Source organism: Ranitomeya variabilis, chromosome 2, assembly GCF_051348905.1.
Source record: "Ranitomeya variabilis isolate aRanVar5 chromosome 2, aRanVar5.hap1, whole genome shotgun sequence".
NCBI lineage: Eukaryota > Metazoa > Chordata > Amphibia > Anura > Dendrobatidae > Ranitomeya > Ranitomeya variabilis.
The window spans coordinates 441,557,500-441,575,586 of NC_135233.1; the positions used below are offsets into that span (position 1 = coordinate 441,557,500).

Genomic DNA, 18,087 nt, shown 5'->3' on the forward strand with positions numbered 1-18,087 from the left:
TTCTTCCGAGTTGGTTCCTCTGTTTTTTCAAAATGTTGTTCGTTTGCATGGTATTCCTGAGAATATCGTTTCTGACAGAGGGACCCAATTCGTGTCTAGATTTTGGCGGGCATTCTGTGCTAGGATGGGCATAGATTTGTCTTTTTCGTCTGCTTTCCATCCTCAGACTAATGGCCAGACCGAGCGGACTAATCAGACCTTGGAGACATATTTGAGGTGTTTTGTGTCTGCGGATCAGGATGATTGGGTTGCTTTTTTGCCTTTGGCGGAGTTCGCCCTCAATAATCGGGCCAGCTCTGCTACCTTGGTGTCCCCGTTTTTCTGTAATTTGGGGTTTCATCCTCGATTTTCCTCCGGTCAAGTGGAATCTTCGGATTGTCCTGGAGTGGATGCTGTGGTGGAGAGGTTGCATCAGATTTGGGGGCAGGTGGTGGACAATTTGAAGTTGTCCCAGGAGAAGACTCAGCTTTTTGCCAACCGCCGTCGTCGTGTTGGTCCTCGGCTTTGTGTTGGGGACTTGGTGTGGTTGTCTTCTCGTTTTGTCCCTATGAGGGTTTCTTCTCCTAAGTTTAAGCCTCGGTTCATCGGCCCGTACAAGATATTGGAGATTCTTAACCCTGTGTCCTTCCGTTTGGACCTCCCTGCATCCTTTTCGATTCATAATGTTTTTCATCGGTCATTGTTGCGCAGGTATGAGGTACCGGTTGTGCCTTCCGTTGAGCCTCCTGCTCCGGTGTTGGTTGAGGGTGAGTTGGAGTACGTTGTGGAAAAGATCTTAGACTCTCGTGTTTCCAGACGGAGACTCCAGTATCTGGTCAAATGGAAGGGATACGGTCAGGAGGATAATTCTTGGGTCACTGCCTCTGATGTTCATGCCTCCGATCTTGTCCGTGCCTTTCATAGGGCTCATCCTGATCGCCCTGGTGGTTCTGGTGAGGGTTCGGTGCCCCCTCCTTGAGGGGGGGGTACTGTTGTGAAATTGGATTCTGGGCTCCCCCGGTGGCCACTTGTGGAATTGAACTTGTGTTCATCATCCCCTCTGTTCACCTGCTCCTATCAGGATGTGGGAGTCGCTATATAACCTTGCTCCTCTGTCAGTTTCTTGCCGGTCAACAATGTAATCAGAAGCCTTCTGTGCTTGTTCCTGCTACTAGTCAACTCCCAGCTAAGTTGGACTTTTGTCCTTGTGTGTTTTTGCATTTTGTTCCTGTTCACAGCTGCTGTTTCGTTACTGTGTCTGGAAAGCTCTTGTGATCGGAAATTGCCACTCTGGTGTTATGAGTTAATGCTAGAGTCTTAAAGGAATTTCTGGATGGTGTTTTGATAGGGTTTTCTGCTGACCATGAAAGTGTCCTTTCTGTCTTCCTGCTATCTAGAAAGCGGACCTCGATTTTGCTAAACCTATTTTCATGCTACGTTTGTCATTTCGTCTAAAATCACCGCCAATATATGTGGGGGCCTCTGTCTGCCTTTTGGGAAAATTTCTCTAGAGGTGAGCCAGGACTGTCTTTTCCTCTGCTAGGATTAGGTAGTTCTCCGGCTGGCGCTGGGCATCTAGGGTTAAAAAACGTAGGCATGCTACCCGGCCACTTCTAGTTGTGCGGCAGGTTTAGTTCATGGTCAGTATAGTTTCCATCTTCCAAGAGCTAGTTCTCATATATGCTGGGCTAGGTTCTCTCGCCATTGAGAATCATGACAGTTTGACCGGCCCAAAAAAGGGTTAAATTACTGGCTGAGAAAGGAGAGAAAAAAGAAGTATGCTACAATTTTTATTTTTTTTTCCTCTAGTTCTGAGTGTGCTCTTAATTGAATCACTTGCTAGTCTGCCTATACTGCAGCCTTCCTCTCTTTCTCTCCTTCTAATCCTTGAATGGCTCTGTGTTCACCTGTTTCAAATGGATCTTCAGAGTGTAGCTACAGGTTGAATAATCTCGCCACAAAGGTACAAAATTTGCAAGATTTTGTTGTTCATGCACCTATGTCTGAGCCTAGAATTCCTTTGCCTGAATTCTTCTCGGGGAATAGATCTCACTTTCAAAATTTTAAAAATAATTGCAAATTGTTTTTGTCCCTGAAGTCTCGCTCTGCCGGAGACCCTGCACAGCAGGTCAGGATTGTAATTTCCTTGCTCCGGGGCGACCCTCAAGACTGGGCTTTTGCATTGGCACCAGGGGATCCTGCGTTGCTCAATGTGGATGCGTTTTTTCTGGCCTTGGGGTTGCTTTATGAGGAACCTCATTTAGAGCTTCAGGCGGAAAAGGCCTTGATGTCCTTGTCTCAGGGGCAAGATGAAGCTGAAATATACTGCCAAAAATTCCGCAAATGGTCTGTGCTTACTCAGTGGAATGAGTGCGCCCTGGCGGCGATTTTCAGAGAAGGTCTCTCTGATGCCATTAAGGATGTTATGGTGGGGTTCCCTGTGCCTGCGAGTCTGAATGAGTCCATGACGATGGCTATTCAGATCGATAGGCGTCTGCGGGAGCGCAAACCTGTGCACCATTTGGCGGTGTCTACTGAGAAAACGCCAGAAAATATGCAATGTGATAGAATTCTGTCCAGAAGCGAGCGGCAGAATTTTAGACGAAAAAATGGGTTGTGCTTCTATTGTGGTGATTCAACTCATGTTATATCAGCATGCTTTAAGCGTACTAAGAAGCCTGACAAGTCTGTTTCAATTAGCACTTTACAGTCTAAGTTTATTCTATCTGTGACCCTGATTTGTTCTTTGTCATCTATTACCGCGGACGCCTATGTCGACTCTGGCGCTGCTTTGAGTCTTATGGATTGGTCCTTTGCCAAACGCTGTGGGTATGATTTGGAGCCACTGGAGGCTCCTATACCTCTGAAAGGGATTGACTCCACCCCATTGGCTAGTAATAAACCACAATACTGGACACAAGTGACTATGCGTGTTAATCCGGATCACCAGGAGGTTATTCGCTTTCTGGTGCTGTATAATCTACATGATGTTTTGGTGCTGGGATTGCCATGGCTGCAATCTCATAACCCAGTCCTTGACTGGAGAGCTATGTCTGTGTTAAGCTGGGGATGTAAAGGAACTCATGGGGACGTACCTTTGGTTTCCATTTCATCATCTATTCCCTCTGAGATTCCTGAATTCTTGTCTGACTTTCGTGACGTTTTTGAAGAACCCAAGGTTGGTTCACTACCTCCGCACCGGGAGTGCAATTGTGCCATAGACTTGATTCCGGGTAGTAAATACCCTAAGGGTCGTTTATTTAATCTGTCTGTGCCTGAACACGCTGCTATGCGAGAATATATAAAGGAGTCCTTGGAAAAGGGACATATTCGTCCTTCGTCATCTCCCTTAGGAGCCGGTTTTTTCTTTGTGTCTAAGAAAGACGGCTCTTTGAGGCCGTGTATTGATTATCGATTTTATTCAAAATCACGGTTAAATATCAATATCCGTTACCACTGCTTACTGATTTGTTTGCTCGTATAAAGGGGGCCAAGTGGTTCTCTAAGATTGATCTCCGTGGGGCGTATAATTTGGTGCGAATCAAGCAGGGGGATGAGTGGAAAACCGCATTTAATACGCCCGAGGGCCATTTTGAGTATTTGGTGATGCCTTTTGGTCTTTCAAATGCCCCTTCAGTCTTCCAGTCCTTTATGCATGACATTTTCCGCGATTATTTGGATAAATTTATGATTGTGTATCTGGATGATATTCTGATTTTTTCGGATGACTGGGACTCTCATGTCCAGCAGGTCAGGAGGGTTTTTCAGGTTTTGCGGTCTAATTCCTTGTGTGTGAAGGGTTCTAAGTGTGTTTTTGGGGTTCAAAAGATTTCTTTCTTGGGATACATTTTTTCCCCCTCTTCCATCGAGATGGATCCTGTCAAGGTTCAGGCTATTGGTGATTGGACGCAACCCTCTTCTCTTAAGAGTCTTCAGAAATTTTTGGGCTTTGCTAACTTTTATCGTCGATTTATTGCTGGTTTTTCTGATGTTGTAAAACCATTGACTGATTTGACTAAGAAGGGTGCTGATGTTGCTGATTGGTCCCCTGATGCTGTGGAGGCCTTTCGGGAGCTCAAGCGCCGCTTTTCTTCCGCCCCAGTGTTGCGTCAGCCTGATGTTGCTCTTCCTTTTCAGGTTGAGGTCGACGCTTCTGAAATCGGAGCTGGGGCGGTGTTGTCGCAGAGAAGTTCCGACTGCTCCGTGATGAGACCTTGTGCTTTTTTTTCCCGTAAATTTTCGCCCGCCGAGCGGAATTATGATATTGGGAATCGGGAGCTTTTGGCCATGAAGTGGGCTTTTGAGGAGTGGCGTCACTGGCTTGAGGGGGCCAGACATCAGGTGGTGGTATTGACTGACCACAAAAATTTAATTTACCTTGAGTCTGCCAGGCGCCTGAATCCTAGACAGGCGCGCTGGTCGTTGTTTTTCTCTCGGTTTAATTTTGTGGTGTCGTACCTACCGGGTTCTAAGAATGTTAAGGCGGATGCCCTTTCTAGGAGTTTTGAGCCTGACTCCCCTGGTAATTCTGAGCCCACAGGTATCCTTAAAGATGGAGTGATATTGTCTGCCGTTTCTCCAGACCTGCGGCGGGCCTTGCAGGAGTTTCAGGCGGATAGACCTGATCGTTGCCCACCTGGTAGACTGTTTGTTCCTGATGATTGGACCAGTAGAGTCATATCTGAGGTTCATTCTTCTGCGTTGGCAGGTCATCCTGGAATCTTTGGTACCAGGGATTTGGTGGCAAGGTCCTTCTGGTGGCCTTCCCTGTCACGAGATGTGCGAGGCTTTGTGCAGTCTTGTGACGTTTGTGCTCGGGCCAAGCCTTGTTGTTCTCGGGCTAGTGGATTGTTGTTGCCCTTGCCTATCCCGAAGAGGCCTTGGACGCACATCTCGATGGATTTTATTTCGGATCTGCCTGTTTCTCAGAAGATGTCTGTCATCTGGGTGGTGTGTGACCGTTTCTCTAAGATGGTCCATCTGGTTCCCTTGCCTAAGTTGCCTTCTTCTTCCGAGTTGGTTCCTCTGTTTTTTCAAAATGTTGTTCGTTTGCATGGTATTCCTGAGAATATCGTTTCTGACAGAGGGACCCAATTCGTGTCTAGATTTTGGCGGGCATTCTGTGCTAGGATGGGCATAGATTTGTCTTTTTCGTCTGCTTTCCATCCTCAGACTAATGGCCAGACCGAGCGGACTAATCAGACCTTGGAGACATATTTGAGGTGTTTTGTGTCTGCGGATCAGGATGATTGGGTTGCTTTTTTGCCTTTGGCGGAGTTCGCCCTCAATAATCGGGCCAGCTCTGCTACCTTGGTGTCCCCGTTTTTCTGTAATTTGGGGTTTCATCCTCGATTTTCCTCCGGTCAAGTGGAATCTTCGGATTGTCCTGGAGTGGATGCTGTGGTGGAGAGGTTGCATCAGATTTGGGGGCAGGTGGTGGACAATTTGAAGTTGTCCCAGGAGAAGACTCAGCTTTTTGCCAACCGCCGTCGTCGTGTTGGTCCTCGGCTTTGTGTTGGGGACTTGGTGTGGTTGTCTTCTCGTTTTGTCCCTATGAGGGTTTCTTCTCCTAAGTTTAAGCCTCGGTTCATCGGCCCGTACAAGATATTGGAGATTCTTAACCCTGTGTCCTTCCGTTTGGACCTCCCTGCATCCTTTTCGATTCATAATGTTTTTCATCGGTCATTGTTGCGCAGGTATGAGGTACCGGTTGTGCCTTCCGTTGAGCCTCCTGCTCCGGTGTTGGTTGAGGGTGAGTTGGAGTACGTTGTGGAAAAGATCTTAGACTCTCGTGTTTCCAGACGGAGACTCCAGTATCTGGTCAAATGGAAGGGATACGGTCAGGAGGATAATTCTTGGGTCACTGCCTCTGATGTTCATGCCTCCGATCTTGTCCGTGCCTTTCATAGGGCTCATCCTGATCGCCCTGGTGGTTCTGGTGAGGGTTCGGTGCCCCCTCCTTGAGGGGGGGGTACTGTTGTGAAATTGGATTCTGGGCTCCCCCGGTGGCCACTTGTGGAATTGAACTTGTGTTCATCATCCCCTCTGTTCACCTGCTCCTATCAGGATGTGGGAGTCGCTATATAACCTTGCTCCTCTGTCAGTTTCTTGCCGGTCAACAATGTAATCAGAAGCCTTCTGTGCTTGTTCCTGCTACTAGTCAACTCCCAGCTAAGTTGGACTTTTGTCCTTGTGTGTTTTTGCATTTTGTTCCTGTTCACAGCTGCTGTTTCGTTACTGTGTCTGGAAAGCTCTTGTGATCGGAAATTGCCACTCTGGTGTTATGAGTTAATGCTAGAGTCTTAAAGGAATTTCTGGATGGTGTTTTGATAGGGTTTTCTGCTGACCATGAAAGTGTCCTTTCTGTCTTCCTGCTATCTAGAAAGCGGACCTCGATTTTGCTAAACCTATTTTCATGCTACGTTTGTCATTTCGTCTAAAATCACCGCCAATATATGTGGGGGCCTCTGTCTGCCTTTTGGGAAAATTTCTCTAGAGGTGAGCCAGGACTGTCTTTTCCTCTGCTAGGATTAGGTAGTTCTCCGGCTGGCGCTGGGCATCTAGGGTTAAAAAACGTAGGCATGCTACCCGGCCACTTCTAGTTGTGCGGCAGGTTTAGTTCATGGTCAGTATAGTTTCCATCTTCCAAGAGCTAGTTCTCATATATGCTGGGCTAGGTTCTCTCGCCATTGAGAATCATGACAACTGCCCCTATGTACAAGAATATAACTAATATAATACTGCGCCCTATGTACAAGAATATAACTACTATAATAGTGCTCCTATGTATAAGAATATAACTACTATAATACTGCCTCTGTGTACAAGAATATAACTACTATAATACTGCCCCTATGTACAAGAATATAACTACTATAATACTTCTCCTATGTATAAGAATATAAATACTATAATACTGCTCCTATGTACAAGAATATAACTACTATAATTCTGCCCCGTATGTACAAGAATATCACTGCTATAATACTGCCCCTATGTACAAGAATATAACTACTATTATACTGCTCCTATGTACAAGAATATAACTACTATAATACTGCTCTTATGTACAAGAATATAACTACTATAATACTGCCTCTATGTACAAGAATATAACTACTATACTGCCCATATGTACAATAATATAACTACTATAATACTGCCCCCATGTACAAGAATATAACTACTATAATACTACTCCCTATGTACAAGAATATAACTAGTATAATACTGCTCCTATGTACAAGAATATAACTACTATAATACTGCCCCTATGTAGAAGAATATAACTACCATAATACTACTCCCTATGTACAAGAATATGACTACTATAATACTGCCCCTATGTAGAAGAATATAACTACTATAATACTACTCCCTATGTACAAGAATATAACTACTATAATACTGCCTCTATGTACAAGAATATAACTACTATAATACTGCCCCTATGTACAAGAATATAACTACTATAATACTGCCCCTATGTACAAGAATATAACTACTATAATACTGGCCCCTATGTACAAGAATATAACTACTATAATAGTGCTCCTATGTATAAGAATATAACTACTATAATACTGCCCCTGTGTACAAGAATATAACTACTATAATACTGCCCCCTATGTACAAGAATATAACTACTATAATACTTCTCCTATGTATAAGAATATAACTACTATAATACTGCTCCTATGTACAAGAATATAACTACTATAATACTGCTCCTATGTATAAGAATATAACTACTATAATACTGCTCATATGTATAAGAATATAACTACTATAATACTGCTCCTATGTACAAGAATATAACTACTATAATACTGCTCCTATGTATAAGAATATAACTACTATAATACTGCTCCTATGTACAAGAATATAACTACTATAATACTGCTCCTATGTACAAGAATATAACTACTATAATACTGCCCCTATGTACAAGAATATAACTACCATAATACTACTCCCTATGTACAAGAATATGACTACTATAATACTGCCCCTATGTACAAGAATATAACTACTATAATACTACTCCCTATGTACAAGAATATAACTACTATAATACTGCCTCTATGTACAAGAGTATAACTACTATAATACTGCCCATATGTACAATAATATAACTACTATAATACTGCCCCTATGTACAAGAATATAACTACTATAATACCACTCCCTATGTACAAGAATATAACTACTATAATACTGCCCCTATGTACAAGAATATAACTACCATAATACTACTCCCTATGTACAAGAATATGACTACTATAATACTGCCCCTGTGTACAAGAATATAACTACTATAATCTGCCCCCTATGTACAAGAATATAACTACTATAATACTTCTCCTATGTATATGAATATAACTACTATAATACTGCTCCTATGTACAAGAATATAACTACTATAATACTGCTCCTATGTACAAGAATATAACTACTATAATACTGCTCCTATGTACAAGAATATAACTATTATAATACTGCTCCTATGTACAAGAATATAACTACTATAATACTGATCCTATGTATAAGAATATAACTACTATAATACTGCTTCTATGTACAAGAATATAACTACTATAATACTGCTCCTATGTATAAGAATATAACTACTATAATACTGCTCCTATGTACAAGAATATAACTACTATAATACTGCTCCTATGTACAAGAATATAACTACTATAATACTGCCCCTATGTACAAGAATATAACTCCTATAATACTGCCCTATGTACAAGGATATAACTACTATAATACTGCTCCCATGTACAAGAATATAACTACTATAATACTGCCCTGCCCCCTATGTACAAGAATATAACTACTATAATACTGCCCCTATGTACAAGAATATAGCTACTATAATACTGCCTCCTATGTACAAGAATATAACTACTATAATACTGCCCCCTATGTACAAGAATATAACTACTATAATACTGCCCCCTATGTACAAGAATATAACTACTATAATACTGCTCCTATGTACAAGAATATAATTACTATAATACTGCTCCTATGTACAAGAATATAACTACTATAATACTGCTCCTATGTATAAGAATATAACTACTATAATACTGCTCCTATGTACAAGAATATAACTACTATAATACTGCTCCTATGTACAAGAATATAACTACTATAATACTGCCCCTATGTACAAGAATATAACTACCATAATGCTACTCCCTATGTACAAGAATATGACTACTATAATACTGCCCATATGTACAAGAATATAACTACTATAATACTGCTCATATGTATAAGAATATAACTACTATAATACTGCTCCTATGTACAAGAATATAACTACTATAATACTGCTCCTATGTATAAGAATATAACTACTATAATACTGCTCCTATGTACAAGAATATAACTTCTATAATACTGCTTCTATGTACAAGAATATAACTACTATAATACTGCCCCTATGTACAAGAATATACCTACCATAATACTACTCCCTATGTACAAGAATATGACTACTATAATACTGCCCATATGTACAAGAATATAACTACTATAATACTGCCTCTATGTACAAGAATATAACTACTATAATACTGCCCATATGTACAATAATATAACTACTATAATACTGCCCCTATGTACAAGAATATAACTACTATAATACCACTCCCTATGTACAAGAATATAACTACTATAATACTGCCCCTATGTACAAGAATATAACTACCATAATACTACTCCCTATGTACAAGAATATGACTACTATAATACTGCCCCTATGTACAAGAATATAACTACTATAATACTACTCCCTATGTACAAGAATATAACTACTATAATACTGCCTCTATGTACAAGAATATAACTACTATAATACTGCCCCTATGTACAAGAGTATAACTCCTATAATACTGCCCCTATGTACAAGAATATAACTCCTATAATACTGCCCTATGTACAAGAATATAACTACTATAATACTGCCCTGCCCCCTATGTACAAGAATATAACTACTATAATACTGCCCCTATGTACAAGAATATAGCTACTATAATACTGCCACCTATGTACAAGAATATAACTACTATAATACTGCCCCCTATGTACAAGAATATAACTACTATAATACTGCCCCTATGTACAAGAATATAGCTACTATAATACTGCCCCCATGTACAAGAATATAACTACTATAATACTGCCCCTGTGTACAAGAATATAACTACTATAATCTGCCCCCTATGTACAAGAATATAACTACTATACTACTTCTCCTATGTATAAGAATATAACTACTATAATACTGCTCCTATGTACAAGAATATAACTACTATAATACTGCTCCTATGTACAAGAATATAACTACTATAATACTGCTCCTATGTACAAGAATATAACTATTATAATACTGCTCCTATGTACAAGAATATAACTACTATAATACTGCTCCTATGTATAAGAATATAACTACTATAATACTGCTCCTATGTACAAGAATATAACTACTATAATACTGCTCCTATGTATAAGAATATAACTACTATAATACTGCTCCTATGTACAAGAATATAACTACTATAATACTGCTCCTATGTACAAGAATATAACTACTATAATACTGCCCCTATGTACAAGAATATAACTCCTATAATACTACTCCCTATGTACAAGAATATAACTACTATAATACTGCCCCTATGTACAAGAATATAACTCCTATAATACTGCCCTATGTACAAGGATATAACTACTATAATACTGCTCCCATGTACAAGAATATAACTACTATAATACTGCCCCCTATGTACAAGAATATAACTACTATAATACTGCCCCTATGTACAAGAATATAACTACTATAATACTGCCACCTATGTACAAGAATATAACTACTATAATACTGCCCCTATATACAAGAATATAACTACTATAATACTGCTCCTATATACAAGAATATAACTACTATAATACTGCCCCCTATATACAAGAATATAACTACTATAATACTGCTCCTATGTACAAGAATATAATTACTATAATACTGCTCCTATGTACAAGAATATAACTCCTATAATACTGCTCCTATGTACAAGAATATAACTCCTATAATACTGCATCTTATAAAGGGACGATGCGTCTTGCTTGCTAATGAGAATCTGAGCTCTCAGGACTATTTCAGCCTCACTGATGATCAGGACATGGTATTTTTGACCGGAGAAATCTGGACTGGAATGCTGTCCTGTGTTGCGTGCTCTTATGTTACCACCTTGCATTTCTACAGCCGCAGGCTTTCCTACAGACTTTTGTGTGACAGGAGTGGCCTATTGTCCTCTGCTATGGGTGGCATTGCACAGGTCTTGTTTCCTCGGCGTGTCGGCTGTCTCCTGCACATAGTGCAAGTTTTATGTGCTGTGACTTGTCACTGAGGTGGGGTTCCCCGGCCGCTCATTGTTTCCCTTTTTTTTCTCACGCTTTTACATTGAAGACTCTTAGAAAAGGTTAACATTTCATATTCGGAACTTGATCTTTAGGATTGCGTCTGCTGTAATGATGGAGGAGCTATTGTGTGACCTGATTTTCTTGGTAGAGGAGAGAGATGAGATCGACTTACGCTCCCATCTAGTAGTAAATCCTCAGCTTTATAATTACTGCTACTTATCCTTTTGTATGTGAAAGAATGAGGAAAGTTTTATAAAGTCACAATTAACTCCAAAAATCCAAAAAGACACTAAAATGACATCTAATATGTTGGGCGATGAAATGAGCCAGTCTGGATAGCTATCTTGATGGGTTATAGTAGAAGGTCAGAGATGATATTGGTTCAAAGCTAATTACCCCAGTATCCTCCATTGTATACAGTATTGACTTCTGTATAAATATTGGAATTCTATATACATTTTATATACTGTATACCTCCGGATAGAATTTGGTGACTGTTCTTTCTTCTTTTTACATATGTTTATTACTTTGTCATTGTGTCTGCTCACCATTTTACAGGTTTCTAAATATTATAAATTGTATTATTTATTTAGTTTCTTGGATGATATTTAGTTACTTACTATTTTTATTCTTCCTATTTTTAATTCTACTTTGTCTCTTTTCGTTCCTTTCCATTTTCAAGGTTGTCCAGGGACTCATGGTTGGGCGCCTGACCAGCCGCTTCTCGGATGACACTATGCTTCTGTTAAGTATAGTGGTTTCTATGGTCGTTGGACTGGGCCAGGTAAGAATTGATCAATTTTTGTTAAAAACCTATGTAGCCAGCAGATTTGCCATTCAGGTCTTTTGGAAAGCTGGGTGACATCAGGGGCCACCTGGCAGGTAGATCTAATCCTGACCACTGGGAAGAGGACTTAGAAATAACCATCAAGTGGGAATTTTCTATCCAGTTGCCTCTGAGAGTTAACCACAGTGCCTCATAACAATAATAGACACAGTGCCCCCATAACAATAGTAGACACAGTGCCCCATAACAATATTAGACACAGTGCCCCCATAATAATAGTAGACACAGTGCCCCATAACAATAGTAGACACAGTGCCCCCATAACAATAATAGACACAGTGCCCCCATAACAATAGTAGACACAGTGCCCCATAACAATATTAGACACAGTGCCCCCATAACAATAATAGACACAGTGCCCCCATAACAATAGTAGACACAGTGCCCCATAACAATATTAGACACAGTGCCCCCATAATAATAGTAGACACAGTGCCCCATAACAATAGTAGACACAGTGCCCCCATAACAATAATAGACACAGTGCCCCCATAACAATAGTAGACACAGTGCCCCATAACAATATTAGACACAGTGCCCCCATAATAATAGTAGACACAGTGCCCCATAACAATAGTAGACACAGTGCCCCCATAACAATAATAGACACAGTGCCCCCATAACAATAGTAGACACAGTGCCCCATAACAATATTAGACACAGTGCCCCCATAATAATAGTAGACACAGTGCCCCATAACAATAGTAGACACAGTGCCCCCATAACAAGAGTAGACACAGTGCCCCATAACAATAGTAGACACAGTGCCCCCATAGCAATATTAGACACAGTGACCCATAACAATAATAGACACAGTGCCCCATAACAATAGTAGACACAGTGCCCCCATAGCAATATTAGACACAGTGACCCATAACAATAATAGACACAGTGCCCCATAACAATAGTAGACACAGTGCCCCATAACAATAGTAGACACAGTGCCCCCATAGCAATATTAGACACAGTGACCCATAACAATAATAGACACAGTGCCCCATAACAATAGTAGACACAGTGCCCCCATAAGAATAGTAGACACAGTGCACCTATAACAATAATAGACACAGTGCCCCATAACAATAGTAGACACAGTGCCCCCATAGCAATAGTAGACACAGTGCCCCATAACAATAATAGACACAGTGCCCCATAACAATAGTAGACACAGTGCCCCCATAGGAATAGTAGACACAGTGCACCTATAACAATAATAGACACAGTGCCCCATAACAATAGTAGACACAGTGCCCCCATAACAATAGTAGACACAGTGCCCCATAACAATAGTAGACACAGTGCCCCCATAACAATAGTAGACACAGTGCCCCATAACAATAGTAGACACAGTGCCCCCATAACAATAGTAGACACAGTGCCCCATAACAATAGTAGACACAGTGCCCCATAACAATAGTAGACACAGTGCCCCCATAGCAATATTAGACACAGTGACCCATAACAATAGTAGACACAGTGCCCCATAACAATAGTAGACACAGTGCCCCCATAGCAATATTAGACACAGTGACCCATAACAATAATAGACACAGTGCCCCATAACAATAATAGACACAGTGCCCCATAACAATAGTAGACACAGTGCCCCCATAAGAATAGTAGACACAGTGCACCTATAACAATAATAGACACAGTGCCCCATAACAATAGTAGACACAGTGCCCCCATAGCAATAGTAGACACAGTGCCCCATAACAATAATAGACACAGTGCCCCATAACAATAGTAGACACAGTGCCCCCATAAGAATAGTAGACACAGTGCACCTATAACAATAATAGACACAGTGCCCCATAACAATAGTAGACACAGTGCCCCATAACAATGGTAGACACAGTGCCCCCATAACAATAGTAGACACAGTGCCCCATAACAATAATAGACACAGTGCCCCCATAACAATAGTAGACACAGTGCCCCCATAACAATAGTAGACACAGTGCCCCCATAAAAATAGTAGACACAGTGCCCCCATAACAATAGTAGACAGTGCCCCCATAGCAATAGCAGACACAGTGCCCCCATAACAATAGCAGACACAGTGCCCCATAACAATAGTAGAAACAGTGCCCCCATAACAATAATAGACACAGTGCCCCCATAACAATAGTAGACACAGTGCCCCATAACAATAGTAGACACAGTGCCCCCATAGCAATAGTAGACACAGTGCTCCATAACAATAATAGACACAGTGCCCCATAACAATAGTAGACACAGTGCCCCCATAGGAATAGTAGACACAGTGCACCTATAACAATAATAGACACAGTGCCCCATAACAATAGTAGACACAGTGCCCCCATAACAATAGTAGACACAGTGCCCCATAACAATAGTAGACACAGTGCCCCCATAACAATAGTAGACACAGTGCCCCATAACAATAGTAGACACAGTGCCCCCATAACAATAGTAGACACAGTGCCCCATAACAATAGTAGACACAGTGCCCCCATAAGAATAGTAGACACAGTGCCCCCATAAGAATAGTAGACACAGTGCCCCATAACAATAGTAGACACAGTGCCCCCATAGCAATATTAGACACAGTGACCCATAACAATAGTAGACACAGTGCCCCATAACAATAGTAGACACAGTGCCCCCATAGCAATATTAGACACAGTGACCCATAACAATAATAGACACAGTGCCCCATAACAATAATAGACACAGTGCCCCATAACAATAGTAGACACAGTGCCCCCATAAGAATAGTAGACACAGTGCACCTATAACAATAATAGACACAGTGCCCCCATAGCAATAGTAGACACAGTGCCCCCATAGCAATAGTAGACACAGTGCCCCATAACAATAATAGACACAGTGCCCCATAACAATAGTAGACACAGTGCCCCCATAAGAATAGTAGACACAGTGCACCTATAACAATAATAGACACAGTGCCCCATAACAATAGTAGACACAGTGCCCCATAACAATGGTAGACACAGTGCCCCCATAACAATAGTAGACACAGTGCCCCATAACAATAATAGACACAGTGCCCCCATAACAATAGTAGACACAGTGCCCCCATAACAATAGTAGACACAGTGCCCCATAACAATATTAGACACAGTGCCCCCATAAAAATAGTAGACACAGTGCCCCCATAACAATAGTAGAAACAGTGCCCCCATAACAATAATAGACACAGTGCCCCCATAACAATAGTAGACACAGTGCCCCCATAAGATTAGTAGACATAGTGCACCTATAACAATAGTAGACACAGTGCCCCATAACAATAATAACAATAGTAGACACAGTGCCCCATAACAATAGTAGACACAGTGCCCCCATAACAATAGTAGACACAGTGCCCCATAACAATAATAGACACAGTGCCCCCATAACTATAGTAGACACAGTGCCCCCATAACAATAGTAGACACAGTGCCCCATAACAATAATAGACACAGTGCCCCATAACAATAATAGACACAGTGCCCCATCACAATAGTAGACACAGTGCCCCATAAAAATAGTAGACACAGTGCCCCATAACAATAGTAGACACAGTGCCCCATAACAATAGTAGACACAGTGCCCCATCACAATAGTAGAGACAGTGCCCCATAACAATAGTAGACACAGTGCCCCATAACAATAGTAGACACAGTGCCCCATAACAATAGTAGACACAGTGCCCCCATAACAATAGTAGACACAGTGCCCCCCTAGCAGTTACATACAGTTGCCCAGAAAACAGTGGCATCTAGAGCTCCAGAATAATAGTATCAGATATAAGTGCATCATTAAAATTCCATCCAGGTGGGCTATAAAAAAAAGTCAACCACTGTGCCCCCATAATAGCAACAAATGCATTGTCGCCATTACAGTTCCATTTCGGTGCTATAAGGGCACATTGATAGAACGGCCATATTACGGGTGTCTGTGGCTGACTATTATGGGGACATCCGGAGAGAACTGTTATGGTGACATTACATTTGTAACTATTATGGGGTCACTATACCTGACTCATTTTTACCTGGAGAGGAGGTAACTAAAATTTCACTGAAACTAACACTGTTAGGCTGCCTCACACTAGCAGTATTTGGTCAGGATTTTCCATCAGTATTTGTAAGCCAAAACCAGGAGTGGAACAATTAGAGGAAAAGTATAATAGAAACACATGCACCAGTTCTGCATTTATCACCCACTCCTGGTTTTGGCTTACAAATACTGATGTAAAATACTGACCAAATCCTGCTAGTGTGACGGCAGCCTTATGGTGGAACCAGGACTGGTTCTGTTACTGCCATAAACACTCCAGATATTGTGTCCCCAGTTCTCTCCAGGTGGCCGTCACAAAAGAATCAGCCATGATGCCGCCATATTAGCTCCAGATATAGTGGCACTGTAGCAGTTCTAAATGAGTCACTTACAGTGCCCCCATAGTAGCGCCAAGTATAATGTAATCATGACCATTTTATCCAAGTGCCCTTTATAAAAGAGGAAGTCACAGTGCCCCCCGTAATGGCTCCAGGTATAATGTCATCATGACTGTTCTATCCAGGTGTTCTTTATAATATCCAGGTACCCTTTAGAAGAGTTCTCACCAGTGCCCCCATAGTAGCGCCAGGTATAATGTCGTCATGACCGTTCTATCCAGGTGTTCTTTATAATATCCAGGTACCCTTTAGAAGAGATCTAACCAGTGCCCCCATAGTAGCGCCAGGTATAATGTCGTCATGCCGTTCTATCCAGGTGTTCTTTATAATATCCAGGTACCCTTTAGACGAGTTCTCACCAGTGCCCCCATAGTAGCGCCAGGTATAATGTCGTCATGACCCTTTTATCCAGGTGTTCTTTATAATATCCAGGTACCCTTTAGACGAGTTCTCACCAGTGCCCCCATAGTAGCTCCAGATCTAGTGTCACCATTACAGTTCACACGTCACAGGAGAGACTTTCTTCTTCTGCTCCTCAATGTTGATAGTAGGGTGAAACGAAAGGTGACTATAGCCTTTGGCCATATCACTGGTCATACTGGTGACATGTTGTCCATACTGATGGAGAAACCCAGTAATGGAGACTCCTTTTTTGATATCTGAAAGCCCCTTTCGTTTCCCCCCTGGTATGTTCTTCTGTCTTGTTTATTTGCACTTCCTCTAAACGTTACTAATTATACCACAATAACAATTTAACAAATACAAGAATCTCGCTCTTCGCTGCCACTTATGAAAAGAGTCCTAGAAATAACATCCTTTATGACGGCCGCGCCGTGCGGGGCCCGAATACCTGCACTGTAATAACAAGATGCAGGACCAAACAGATCTGTCTCTTGTGCCGGCGGCTGAATACATAAGGTCTTTATGGCATATTGTCTCCTGCTTTGTATCAGTAAGTGTTGTGTTTTATCCGTGTCCTCCTATGTCTGTGTACACGGCACAGCCCCATCAGCAATGCGCCCACTCGTTATTCTCCTGGAATGTCTAGGAAACCATTTTCTTCAAAATTAGACTCAACAAGTCCGGACTAATGAAGCATTACAAAACAAAAAATAGCAAAAGAAAAGTTTATTTATTTCGCTTTATTATATACTATTTATATTATCGGTCTCGTCAAATCTTGCCCCACATTAGCCGGTCAGAAGCCATTAAATCAGCAAAAATGGGAACGTTAGTTCAGCATTAATAGGAAAACTTACTAATTTGCATCATTTCACATCAATGGCAGCAACAGCGCCCCCCATAGCATTTCTACCTACGGTATATACTTAATAATGCCCCATAACAACTCCTTCCAGGGGACAATATAATAGTGTCCGATATACTGCCAAGAAAACA

At 41.2% G+C, this 18,087-nt stretch overlaps 1 protein-coding gene across 1 annotated transcript in view; it reads left to right on the forward strand.

Moving 5' to 3' along the window:
• The window catches only part of SLC67A1 (solute carrier family 67 member 1), a 94,232-nt gene that overhangs the window by 54,456 nt on the left and 21,689 nt on the right, over positions 1 to 18,087 (forward strand). The window contains exon 8 of the mRNA XM_077287110.1: positions 12,101 to 12,202. Within this exon, the coding sequence (XP_077143225.1) occupies positions 12,101 to 12,202 (102 nt within the window). The remainder of the gene's footprint in view (positions 1 to 12,100; positions 12,203 to 18,087) is intronic.